The following is a 14,175-nucleotide window of genomic DNA, read 5'->3' on the forward strand; positions in this document are numbered from 1 at the left end:
TAAAAAGGGTAAAAGGAGAAACAGAATCCGTTAGTCGCCTCTTACGACATGCTGGGTAGCATCGGGTAAATTCTTCCCCCTAACCCGCAGGGGGTAGCAGCACGATGTTTCCATTGTGGAACGAAGAGAAGGGACAAGATAACACGAGGTCACATCTGAAATCCTTGACCCATGGTCTGGACACCCAGACACAGGGAGCTCAGATTTGACCTCGCCTTGAGTTACCTTTTCACTGATAATTGATACCAGACGAGAAAACAAGAGCATTGCCGCGTTCACAGATTTCTGAATCAGTTTGTTTTATTTGTTTTATTTGTGTCAGAGGTCACCCGGATGAATTAGGAAAGAGTGGAATGTGCTGATGAAAGCAATAGTAGTGTAAACAGAATATGCACGGTGTGTGCTTGGTATTCCTATTTGTGTGGTTAACCGTAATTGGAGTGTGGTTGCTCATTAAGTTCAATTTCAGTGGATCGTGGTCATTATCATCAACACAAGCTGCAGTAAAAACATCCATCATCATCATCATCATCATCATCATCATCATCATCATCATCATCATCATCATCATCATCATCATTAGCAGCTGGCATCTGCTGAAGGGACATTAAAACCCAAAAACCAAACCAAAGCAACCATCATAATCATCATCATTATTTCTTGTTCTCCTTTCCAAAGGTAATATTCCTTTCTTGTGTTAAAGTAATTACCACTCAGTGTGTGTGTGTGTGTATGTGGGTACCACACACACACACACACACACACACACACGCGCGCGCGCATACACAAACACACACACAAACACACACACAGAGTCCGACGGTGAGAGCCGGAGAGAGAGAGAGAGAGAGAGAGAGAGAGTGTGTGTGTGTGTGTGTGTGTGCGTGTGTGCGCGCGCTCACGCACCGCGAGACGGAGAGAAAGGAAGAAGAGGAGGGGTGAGGATGGGGGGGGGGGGGAAGGAGAACGTTAAAGACAGAATCAAACAAGCAAGCAACCAACCAACCGAACAAACAATGAAATGCCTTTGTTTAGCATCACAGAACACACTCAACACACAACACCACACAACACAAACAAACAATCACAACAAAATTATGTTTTTATTCGCTTTTCTACCCAAAAGGTGCAGCTGGTTCTTCTGAACTCTGGTTGACATGTTTTCCACGTCACCAACCGCAAACTGTGACGTAGTTTTGGCGCGTAGTTGTAAGATGGCGGATGTTTGCCGAAAGCCAGGGCCAGTTCTCGCAGGCAGTGTGACGAGTTGCCGCAACACAGCCTCACGTACTGCGCACGCCAAGGTCACGTACTGTACACCAAGGTCACGTGCTGCACGTGCAAATGCACGGATCTCTGTCCTGCTGCACTGCAAGGGGGCCACGTCCAATGGATACGCATTTTCACCTGGGATAACATATTGGATAGGATCGGATAAGATAAGATAAGATAAGATCAGATGAGATATGATCAGATCAGATAAGATCACATCACATCAGACTACATCACATCAGGTCACAACACATCAGATCAGCTCAGTTCAGATAACATCAGATCACAACACATCAGATCACAACACATCAGATCATAACACATCAGATCACATCAAGTCACAACACATCAGATCAGCTCAGTTCAAATCACATCAGATAACATCAGATTAGATCACATCGGTAAGATAAGATAAGATACGAGAAGATAAGAGAATGTAAGATAAGATAAATCTTTATTTTCCGGGGGTTGTAGAATAAGTTCTTTCGTAATGTGTTTGCCCCCATTCCGCATTTTCAAAACATCAACAGAATTTACAAATAACCGACACAATACCTGTCTGTGGGTCTCTGAGAGACTGGAAGGATTTGTCCGAGTCTGACGTCCTGAAAGGCACCGGCAGGGCAGCGATCGGACCCTGAGAAGCAGCCATCGATTGGTACAGCTAACAGTTAGTTACTCCTTGGTAAACATTCTCATGTCTCTGATGATGTGGGAAGTTTCCCAAGTGCACTTTACCATCGTCGTCGTCGACGTCATCATCGTCGTCGTCGTCGTCGTCCTCCTTGTCGTCGTCGTCGTCGTCGTCATCATCATCATCATCATCATCATCGTCGTCGTCGTCATCATCATCATCATCATCATCATCATCATCATCATCATCATCATCATCATCATCATCATCATCATCATCATCATCATCATCATCATCATCATCATCACTGACCTTGCAGACTGTCCTGACCTCCCTGAGCAGCGGCAGCACGGTGTGAGAACCACGACCACAGTTCAGTCCTACCACGTCAGCTCCCAGCTCCTCCAGCTGACGTAACGCTTCAGGGATGGCTACGTCATCCGCCGTCATATCCGGTACAAAGGGACCAAGAGTGACGACGGCCGGGAGACCTGGACAAGAAGTGGCTGGGTGGTGTGTTTTTTTAATTTTTTTTTTTAATATAAAAACAGAGGCTATGAGAATAAGTAAAGTATTTCAGCACTGACCCAAGACGACCCAACCCGGTCCCTAGCCCACTTCAGGTCTCCTCTAGAAGCCGGCAGCTAGCTGTCTACATCCCCCCCCCCCCCCCCTGCATTTTTATTTTTTATTTTCATACAAAGCCGGGTTTTCCCGTGTAACATGCCCCTAATGGCTTTGCCGTGAGGGCGTAAAACTTACATTTTCTCTCTCTCTCTCAATAAGTAAAGTTGTCGCATTATGTTAAACCTCCGATGCTGTGCTAAGTTTCATAAACGAATCGTTTGTTTGTTTGTTTTTGTTTAACGCCCAGCCGACCACGAAGGGCCATGTCAGGGCGGTGCTGCTTTGACACTTAACGTGCGCCACACACAAGACAGAAGTCGCAGCACAGGCTTCATTGTCTCACCCAGTCACATTATTCTGACACCGGACCAACCAGTCCTAGCACTAACCCCATAATGCCGGACGCCAGGCGGAGCAGCCACTAGATTGGCAATTTTAAAGTCTTAGGTATGACCCGGCCGGGGTTCGAACCCACGACCTCCCGATCACGGGGCGGACGCCTTACCACTAGGCCACCGTGCCGGTCATAAACGAATCGGAACAAGAGACTGCAGGTAAGAGCAACAAGAACTTCTACTTTACTGATTTGATTCTTTTTCTTGCTGTCATCTCCCCTTTTATGTGTTTTGTATTTTTTTGCTGATGAAGACAGAACGTCGAAACCGGTCCTTGTTCGTTATTTTTATTGTCCATGTTTCTGGTGAGTATATTTTCATTGTTATCTTGTTCATAGAAGAAAGCCGGAACATCAGAGGAACATATTGCTCTTCATGACGTTAGGTTGACATTTTCGTAAACAATTGTATTGAGCAGTCAAATCACAGCCTTCGTCGTTTCAGGAACCCATTTTGGGTCGTAGCTTCGGCCGGAGGCTTGCAGCGACTTGACATAAAAGACTGCATGGAAAAATTGCTTTGAAAGCGGCGGTGCCAAAGATATCAACAGTAAATAAGTTATAGGCTATTCAATCTATCTTTGATTAAAGATTTCATCGCGAAACATTTACATTTAACATTACATGCTGCTGGGTGACACATGCATATTTAAGATTACTCTTGTGTAACTGAGACCATATAAACTTGTTTTCATTTTTATCTAGCTCCTTTCTTTTTCGTCTCCTTGTACAAATAGTTAAACCCACGTCGCCCATTACACCAACTTTGTAAATTTCCAAGTCACAACAATAAAGCATTCTTGACAAAATAGTTGTGCACAGTGAAAGCCACCTTTTGATACCCCCTGATATGGACTCCCTCCCTTTTAACACCTTGGTTTCTCAGACGTGATGATGGTGATTGGGATGAAGATGAATGATGGATGATGGATAATGGATAATGGATAATGGATGATGGATAATGGACGATGGGCGATGGGGGATGGATGATGGATGATGGCGGTGGTGATGATGATGATGACGATGACGATGACGATGACGACGACGATGACGACGACGACGACGATGATGATGGGGAGGAGGAGGAGGAGGAGGAGGAGGAGGAGGAAGAGAAGAAGGAGGAGGAAGGGGTGAGATGAGGTATGCAATACTGTTGCCCTTAAAACCACGGAGGAAAATATTTACACTAGTTTATCATTTAGCGATTACGAGGAGGAGGAGGGGGAAAAAGGAGCAGAAACATATAACGATGCCGTTCGACTGAGAGAAAGAAAGAACATGCATTAAGGTTATTAGTGATGGTGATGATAATGTGGAGGAGGCGCCCTATGATCATGGTAATTATGCGTCTCTGATTAAAGGAAAGAAGAACAAGTCGCGTAAGGCGAAAATACAATATTTAGTCAAGTAGCTGTCGAACTCACAGAATGAAACTGAACGCAATGCAACGCAGCAAGACCGTAGCATCGTCAGTCCACCGCGCACGGCAAAGGCAGTGAAATTGACAAGAAGAGCGGGGTAGTACTTGCGCTGAGAAGGATAGCACGCTTTTCTGTACCTCTCTTCGTTTTAACTTTCTGAGCGTGTTTTTAATCCAAACATATCATATCTATATGTTTTTGGAATCAGGAACCGACAAGGAATAAGATGAAAGTGTTTTTAAATTGATTTCGAAAAAAAAATTTTGATAATAATTTTTATATATTTAATTTTCAGAGCTTGTCTTTAATCCGAATATAACATATTTATATGTTTTTGGAATCAGCAAATGATGGAGAATAAGATAAACGTAAATTTTTATTTTTTTTACAATGTTCAGATTTTTAATGACCAAAGTCATTAATTAATTTTTAAGCCACCAAGCTGAAATGCAATACCGAAGTCCGGGCTTCGTCGAAGATTACTTGACCAAAATTTCAACCAATTTGGTTGAAAAATGAGGGCGTGACAGTGCCGCCTCAACTTTCACGAAAAGCCGGATATGACGTCATCAAAGACATTTATCAAAAAAATGAAAAAAACGTTCGGGGATTTCATACCCAGGAACTCTCATGTCAAATTTTATAAAGATCGGTCCAGTAGTTTAGTCTGAATCGCTCTACACACACACACACACACACACAGACACACAGACACACACACACACACACACACACGCACATACACCACGACCCTCGTTTCGATTCCCCCTCGATGTTAAAATATTTAGTCAAAACTTGACTAAATATAAAAAGGAAAGGCGAATAAGGAGGGATGGAATTAAGCTGATGACTTGGTCCTATCAGTGATCTGAATGCACGAACATTTCATAAAAATACTGGGGAAAAAAACAGACAAACAAACACACAAGCAAACAAACAAACGAACAAACAAACCCCATAACACAAACAATCACAAAAAGAAAAATGAACAACAACAACAAAACGATTCGCGTTGTCTGGTTACAGGGACCTATTGCCGCTCTTCCCGTTCCGTTCAGAACTACAGAGAAGGAGAACTCATTTCAGTCTCTCATCGACCCTCGCACAGGTGAGTGTTGCTATCCCGAGACAGACGGAGCCAGAGACAGACAGATATTTTGAGATTGCTTGTGTGTGAAAGAGAGACAGCGAGAGATAATTAGGGGGTAGGGGTTGGATGGTTTCAGATACAATATCGATTCCTGTATCCATCCTCTTATTCTTCTTTGGCACTGAATACTTCAACTTTTCCCTGAACAATTTGTTTGTTTTCAGGAAAAGACGCATACCCTCTGAACATGAACCCCTTGCTCTGTTCAAGAGAAGACATTCGAGACTTCGCCGAACGTGACAAGCGAAAAATATAGGAGTTCAGTACGTTGGCCTTTGTTGTGGAAATTGTCCAGCTCCGATACAAGAATTGGCGCAAGCGTACGGGAAAAAGCCGCCATCTTGCAAATATGCACCCGATATACGTCACAGCCTCGCTGTGGGAGGCGACACAATGACACCAAGACAACGTAAAGTACAGCTCCATATTATGGGTCGTCCCTCTACGAACAAATGAGTTTACACGAATACCATTGAGTGGGGTCTAAAAAATCAAGATAATTTTCTAGAACAGTTACCCAAATTTAAGGAAGATGCTGCAAGGTGCCAAACTTGGCAGACGGAGTGAAATGGCGGTGCCTTGAACTGCCTGAAGTAGGGGAAGGGCCCCTAATATGGACCACTTTTTGTTTATTGCTGATAACTAGCTTGTTTTCGTGCAAAGAAGTTTCATTTTGTGCTTGGTAGTCCTTCTTTTTTAGGTTAATCGTTAGGCCTAATTAGAGTAAAATAGCTTTGATACACATTCAGCAAAAATTAAATACAGAAAAAACCCACAAAGGGTCCATATTAGGAGCCTGGGCGCCTAATATGGACCAGTGAAGCGGCCTTCACGAATCACTGTAAAAAGCCCCCTATATTTCAAAATAACATGATACAACTATACGGGGATATAGCTCAGTTGGTAGCGCGCTGGATTTGTATTCAGTTGGCCGCTGTCAGCGTGAGTTCGATCCCAGGTTCGGCGGAAATTTATTTCAGAGTCAACTTTGTGTGCAGACTCTCTTCGGTGTCCGAATCCTCCCCCCCGTGTACACTACATTGGGTGTGCACGTTAAAGATCCCACGATTGACAAAAGGGTCTTTCCTGGCAAAATTGCTTAGGCACAGTTAATAATTGTCTACCTATACCCGTGTGACTTGGAATAATAGGCCGTGAAAGGTAAATATGCGCCGAAATGGCTGCAATCTACTGGCCGTATAAAATTTCATCTCACACGGCATCACTGCAGAGCGCCTAGAACTGTACCCACGGAATATGCGCGATATAAGCGTCATTGATTAAAAAAAAAAACTTAGTGTACAAGTCAGCCTAATTAAAATATGCTCTAGATTTATCTGTTTCGGGTTGATGAGAGCATTATTTGAAGCACACCAGGAAACTAAAGAAGCTTATCAAAAACAGTGAAAATAAGTGAAATTATCAACTTCCACGAAAAGAAGACTTTTCGTTGCATTTTTTTTAAATCTCGAGGGCTAGTTATAGGTTATTACCAGCAAGCTTCTTAATGAATTAATGAAAATAGCCTTTAGCTTTTATTTTCTTCGATTTGTTGAAGGTGGTCCATATTAGGGGACTCGCACATACTTTGAGATTTTGCTATTATTTTTTGTTTGCAGTAGAAACTCGGGGTCAACACTGCTGAATTGTAACAAATACGATTTTATCTGTCATATATGAACCATTTCTGTTTGATAAAAGCTTTGGCTGTAGACAGAAACGAGTCCGTTTTAGGCGGCAAATTTAGAGTGAACGCTGCCAAAAGTGAAAAAAGAGAAAAAACCTAACGGTTTTGAGATTTGTGTTTCTGCAACTGTTCTGACATGTGCAAGTTATCCAAAGAGGGTGAATACAGCGAATAAAACTTTTTTTGAGCGCTCTAGCGCCGTTAGTTGGTGGTGGTCCATATTAGGAGCCGGTCCATATTAGGAGCCCTTCCCCTAACTTTGTGGCATAATGTTCACTTTGAAATTCGATTCATGTTGTTACTCTCTTTTTCATATTCAATGGACGTACACAATGAAACTACATATCGGACAGTCAAGTTGATGGAGACGATTAACCCCTTCACTGCCCACCCCGTATGTAATACGTGGTCATTTTCTGTTTATCGTACGCCCATAACCGTATCTCATACGTGGGATTTGTGTCATCATTTCAGGACATTTCTGAAAACTAAATGGGAGGTAACCACTGTCCAAGTACTTGTTGGGGTTCTAAACACAGTTCTTTCCCATAGACCGCTCGGATAAGTTACTACCACTGTGGCAGTGAAGGGGTTAAATCAACTGTTCTTGAACTTAAGCTAGATGGATAACTTAAGGCTAACTTGCCGCTGTTATGTCAGCGTGTCGTAAGGTTCTAGGTGAAAAGGATCATATTTTGGAAATACATGAAGTGGTTTGTCGCTAGAATGGCCCATGTTGTGCAAAATAAAAGCCTGAATAATACAGATCATGAACGGACATCATTGAATTATAATTCCAGATCTTGAACGAATGTTCTGAAAATATAATTTCAAATTGTATCATGATTTTAATAATAAAACTGTTTAAGGTTGAATGTTGTTAGCTTATGTTTGCACTTGTGCGTTTACCTGTGCGTATAAGCGCGCGCGTGTGTGTGTGTATATATGTATGTGTGTGTGTGCGTGTGTGTGTGTGTGTGTGTGTGTATGCGTGTATGTGTGCCAGTGTGACAGTGTGTGTGCGAGTGTGTGTGTGTGTGTGTGTGTGTGAGTGTGAGTGTGTGCGTGTGTGTGTGTGTGAGTGTGTGTGTGTGTATGCGTGTGTGTTAATTAGCGTGTATGTGTGCAGGCGCACGATTCACATCCCGAGCTCCTTTTTAATATCAACTGACATTAGAACACACACACTCACACACACACACACACACACACACACACACACACACACACACACACACACACACACTCTCTGACAGACACACATAAACACCTTCACACACACACACACACACACACACACAGTCATTAAAATAGAATGTATTAATCATAAGAATAATGTGTACTCTTCGAATGAATAATAATAAAACCAACAATGATTAAAAGTTTATTATTTACAGATATCAGTAAATCTATGCTAAAAGGTATGTCTGCCTAAACTATAAATGGCAGATAAGATACAGTTTCGCGGAGTATGTTTAAATACAGCTTGTTCACAACATTTTTATTTTTAAAGACCCGGTGTGGGTTTTTTCTTGACAAAAACAACAATTAAAAAGTCTATTCTGACACATCTCCAACAGCCTGTGTTAAAATAAAGTTGTGCAATGTAAGCTTTCACGGTTATGAAACACATCTGTGGAGGATGCTTGAAATGTGCAAACATGACGCTAGCGACATTTTCTGAACACATCCATGTCTCCAATTTCGTAAAATGACAGACTGAAATAAAATAAAATTAAATGAAATACAGTCTTGCCAATATTGCACTGAATTATTTACAGTCTCTGACTCAGCAGGCCGGTGCTCTTGCAAAATGACGTAATCTTGCCGTCGCTTTCATGCACGTCATATACGCGCATTTCGTCATCGCGTGGATTAGCAAATTCACCACAGCCACATGCCCATTTATTCTCGCACACAGCACACAACTCCATCCTCTCAAGTTTTGATCGAAAACCTCTGCTCCTTCTTTCAACAGTTCGGTGACAACACTGACACGGCCGTAAAAACACGCCATGTGGAGAGCGGTGTCAAGTGTGTTCGTCTTGGCCTTGACGTCAGCACCGTGACGTATCAGAAGCCGCGTGACGTCATCGTGACCGTATTCGCTCGCTAAGTGAAGAGGAGTGACGTTTTTGGTGGTGGTGGCATTGACGTCAGCACCGCAATCGAGGAGAAGCTTGGTGACTTCAAGGCTGCCCATATGACTCGCGAAGTGCAACGGTGTAGCGTTGTTTGTGGACTTTGCGTTCACGTCAGCCCCCGAGTCAATGAGCAGTGTCACGATAGCTTCATGACCGTAGCCGCTCGCGCAATGTAGAGCAGTCTTTGCTTCTGGAAGCTCTGTGGCATGTACGTCTGCTCCTTTCTCTATCAGAGCTCTGACAACATCCACACCACCAGTCTCACACGCCGCCATTAGAGCAGCCACGCTGTGTCTGTTCCCACAGTCGACGTCACTGGTGCTTTCACTAAGACTTTCTACACCTTTGTCGCAGCAAGCTTCCAGCACATTTGTGAAGTCAAAAGCTTCGGAAACTTTCACATCCGCATCACATTTGATGTTTAGATTGTCGCAGCAAGCTTCCTGCAAATGTGTGAAGTCTAGAGCCTTCGAAACTTTCACACCAGCATCTGATTTGATGTTGGTGTCAGCACTCAGCTGAAGGTGTATGTTAGCAGTGTTGATGTTACACTTGCTTGAATCTGGCGAGCGAAGAGACCGAGTTCTTGCTGGGATGTTGCTCTCTGTGTAAATGACATTTCCAGTGTCCTCTGGAAACATCTGGTCGGTCTGGTGTGCGCTGCAAGTCACACATACTTCACATTGTTGGTTCTGTTGTAAAATTGTGTCTTCAGACTCATGGTAGCTTTGTGAGATGCAGGTATCGCTGTTATTGTGACTGGATCTCTTCGTTTGTGACTCGATCGGTTCTGCGGCTTGACACTCAGAACAGCGTTCGTTGGGCGCCATAATGTTGACTCAGATCTGCAACACACCAAGTTGGCAACTATAATTACAAAAAAAGCCCTCATTTATGAAAATGCGAATGCAAAACAGTGAAGATAAAAAAAATGCTGATAACAGAAATGCTATACGAAACCACGGTTTGTTATCTAGAGTCGTCTGCCTGAAGTGTCACGTAGGGCCATAATCAGTGGACGTCAACAGCAACAACAGCAAACCGTGTGTGTGTGGTTTATTTCTGCATGCTTATTACCTTTTAACTTTGCATGGTTAGTCTAGACTGACGTACAACTAATTTCAAAAACTGTCCCATAACACACTATACAGATAAACTCTTCACAATAAGTCTTTGTATGCACGACCACATGCACAGCCGTGATAATGAAACATGAAAAAGCAAGCAGGTTGCGCGTAAAGTGTGATAACAGAAGGATGAAAGAAAGAAAGAAACAAACAAACAAAAAGGAAACTAAGGAAAAATCGAGGAAAGAAGAACGACGAAGAACATCTGGATGTCGCGTGGATTCAGTAGTCGGCGAAATGCCAAAGCTTATTTCACTGAAATCGACGAAAAGCTTGCCGTCTGAAAACATCTACAACCCAAGTTGCCTTTGCTAAGCCCACCACACGCACTGCAGCTTCTTCAGTTTAATCAAGATCAGCAAACAGGCTTTATATATAAAAAAAATATATATAAAAAATAAAAAAAAATAAAAAAACTGATATATATATCAAGCGTCGCGGCGCCCAGACGGGGGTTCAAGTACTTGTAGTATCAGATTTGCCCAACTTTTCCCACGGAAAATAAATCCCAGCATCATTCGTAAACACACATGTAAAGACAAAAGGGTATAGACAAGCCTGTATGTGACTGACAAAAAATAATCCTATACTGCTTTTACTTACCACGTTGAAGACTGAGATTGACAGCGACAGAATGTTAGACTGTGTCCCCGTTTCGACACCCAGCGTACAACGGTGAAAATGCAGAGGCACTGAAATTACAGCTGGACTCCCTTAGACTGTGAATCTTTATACAACTGAAGAAAACAGTTCACAAGGTTTTCCAAACATCACCAAAATACGTGGATCTCTTGATTTCCACGGGAAATTCGGAGACGGCTGAGCTTGGAACGGAACATTTTTTTTTAAAGGTTACACAAAAATCAAAAACAAAACAAAAACACGAAATGTAATCTTTTGCATTTGAAAATAAAGCAACACCCAGAGAAAAACAGGAGGGAGATATAGTACTGAAAAACAGCCTGAATAAATATTATCAATAAATCAGGAAATTAATAAATTGAAAGTATGCGTCTGTATGTGCACACTTGAGGTTCAGGCTATTGAATCGGCAATATAACAAGACATATTATTGTCTTCTCTAGTTTTAACATGATACGCTTGAAGGAATAACCGAAGAAACACTCAAAAGACGAGACGTTAATTATATTTGTTCTTTTCACCTCTTCAGGGCAGGCAAAACTGACTAATTCGGGCTAAGAGAAAAATCTCACATTTGCCCAGTATGTTCATTGAAATGAAACCTTACATATGTGTGCCAGTCAGTAGTGTGTGTGTGTGTGTGTGCGCGTGTGTGAGGCGACCCTGGGCGGAAAGGACGTAACTCTGGAATTGGTGAACAAAACATTGTGGCATCTGTCGGGCGCAAAGTAAGAATCCGGGGCAGAGTTGGAATAATCGGGATTTCCCGAAACCTCATTTGATTTCCAACAAAGCGGCGCATTTCCGGAAACGAGCTGCCTCGTTCTAGAAATGGCAACCCTTCGACTGGCACAAAAAGTATACCCTTTTCACAGGTCATGAATAAGGTATATGAAAAAGCAAGGTCTTATACAGAGGAAGTCTTGAATTGGGGGGGGGGGGGGGGGGGTACACTGTGTAACAATTCTCTCAGTGACACTCAGCGCATGCAGCTAGCTAGTTGCTGCTGTCTCGATCTATTTTGAACACAATGATTTTTTTTTTCTCAGAGTAGAGTGTTAGTTTGTTACAACAGGCTGAAATCATCTTTAATTCAACATTTTGCAACAATCAATCACATCAATATAGCGCACAGACTTGCACATCCCGTTTCAAGACTGAGCTTAGATTACCATGCAGTGTGACAAGAGCCTACTCAGTAAAGGGACGTAATGCTGTCTCTGTAGGCCAGAGAGACTGTGTAAGTTTAATATATATAATCAGTTAAGACTGAGTAAAAAAAATATTACAATCGATAGTTACCACTGAGTGAAAAGTAATATCGGAAACACTCTTGTTGTGTTTTTGTTGTTGTAAAATGTAGGAAATGGCTAATTTGCCGGTACCGGCAACGTAGCTTGTAGGCTACGTTGCCGGTACCGGCAAAATAACGATAGGGTACGGTAGAGGCTATTTTGCCGGTAGAGGCTCTCTCTCTCTATCTCTCTCTTAAAACGTTGTCTTATCCACGAACAAAAGCCATATTTCTCTCTCTCTCTCTCTCTCTCTCTCTCTCTCTCTCTCTTTTTTTTTTTTTTTCTCTCTCTCTCTTGCTCTCCCTTTCTCTCTCTCTCTCTCTCTCTCTCTCTCTCTCTCTCTCTCTCTCTCTCTCTCTCTCTCTCTCTCTGAAGCTAGTAAAGTGAAAGTTACCGCCTGTGATTAAATACTCACCAATAAATGACAGTTTCTGATGGGAATTTCTTTGGGGGAGAGAAGTGTTCACTGATTGACAAATTTGAACTTTTATAGTGAGTTTTATTATCAACTTTGAAGTTGATTGGTTGATCACTGCCCTGTCGTTATAGTGTGATTTTTGTTCAACCGAGGCCGCCGATGCTCAACAATCCGACAGACAGCAACAAAATGGGCTTCAACGTCGGTGATCAATTTGCTTCGTATGAAGAGTTTCAACAGGCACTTGTGGGGTATGAGAAATCCACATTTGTGCAGCTGTGGAAACGCGACAGTCGCACTCTGGCGGCAGCACAAGGACGATGTCCAAATAGAAAATCCAATAGCGCCATCAAGTTTTACGAACTGAGATCATCGGATATTTGCCAGTTAAATTAGTGTATTTGGTGTTTTAAGAGAGAGAGAGAGAGAGAGAGAGAGAGAGAGAGAGAGAGAGAGAGAGACTCGGAGAGAGAGAGAGAGAGAGAGGGAGAGAGAAAGAGAGAGAGAGAGAAATATGGCTCTTATTCGTGTATAAGACAAGGTTGTAATTGCATTTGAAGTTAGCACATCAGAAATACAAATATTGAAGATTACTTGTGTATTGCCTTTGTGAGATGGAGAATCCGACTAGACGTTTCACTTTACTAGCTTCACTGAGCAGCGTCCAACCGGCAAAATAGCCTCTACCCGGCGTAACATATCGTTATTTTGCCGGTACCGGCAACGTAGCCCACAGGCTTGATCTGAAACGTTAAAAAATACGTAAAATTGGTGCGTTTTGGTCGAGTGGGATGGGTCGTTGTTGAACTGTGTTGTCACAGCCCGCCGAAGTTATCAAAAGAGTTTTTGCTTTTTGTCACAATTCGGTTGGTTTGGGGCGTTATACAATGCATCTGCTTTTTCAAGACTAAGCATTGATCACTTTAAAACACAAGGATCATCATAGGCCATCATTATTCTCTTTATTTATATAGCGCCTTATCCGAAGTTCAAAGCGCTTTATGCCGTGTGAGATGGAATGTTTTACACAATATTTCACGCATTCACATCGACCAGCAAACCTCAAGCCTGTTAGGCGAATGTTCACCTTTCGCGGCCTTTATTCCAAGTCACACGGGTATTTGATGGACATTTTTATCTATGCCTATACAATTTTGCCAGGAAAGACCCTTTTGTCAATCGTGGGATCTTTAACGTGCACACCCCAATATAGTGTACACGAAGGGACCTCGGTTTTTCGTCTCATCCGAAAGACTAGCACTTGAACCCACCATCAAGGTTAGGAAAGGGGGGAGAAAATAGCGGCCCGACCCAGGGTCGAACACGCAACCTCTCGATTCCGAGCGCAAGTGCGTTACCACTCG

General features: G+C 42.6%; 2 protein-coding genes across 2 annotated transcripts in view; both read right to left on the reverse strand.

Moving 5' to 3' along the window:
- Nucleotides 1–1,084: 1,084 nt before the first annotated feature.
- LOC138961281 (uncharacterized) overlaps nt 1,085–14,175 on the reverse strand; it is a 54,523-nt gene continuing 41,432 nt past the window's right edge. The window contains exons 2-4 of the mRNA XM_070332884.1: nt 2,219–2,397; nt 1,828–1,909; nt 1,085–1,407 (exon numbers count right to left, since the gene is read on the reverse strand). Coding sequence (XP_070188985.1) covers nt 1,085–1,407; nt 1,828–1,909; nt 2,219–2,356 — 543 coding nt within the window. The 5' untranslated portion in view covers nt 2,357–2,397. The remainder of the gene's footprint in view (nt 1,408–1,827; nt 1,910–2,218; nt 2,398–14,175) is intronic.
- Nucleotides 8,975–10,159, reverse strand: LOC138961282 (ankyrin repeat domain-containing protein 29-like). The gene has a single exon (XM_070332885.1). It carries the CDS (start codon nt 10,157–10,159, stop codon nt 8,975–8,977), a length of 1,185 nt encoding a protein of 394 aa, XP_070188986.1.

The sequence above is a fragment of the Littorina saxatilis genome, linkage group LG3 (assembly GCF_037325665.1).
Source record: "Littorina saxatilis isolate snail1 linkage group LG3, US_GU_Lsax_2.0, whole genome shotgun sequence".
Taxonomy (NCBI): domain Eukaryota; kingdom Metazoa; phylum Mollusca; class Gastropoda; order Littorinimorpha; family Littorinidae; genus Littorina; species Littorina saxatilis.

Coding starts and splice junctions, on each gene's coding strand:
- LOC138961282 (XM_070332885.1), bottom strand. CDS start 10,159: ATGGCGCCCAACGAACGCTGTTCTGAGTGTCAAGCCGCAGAACCGATC.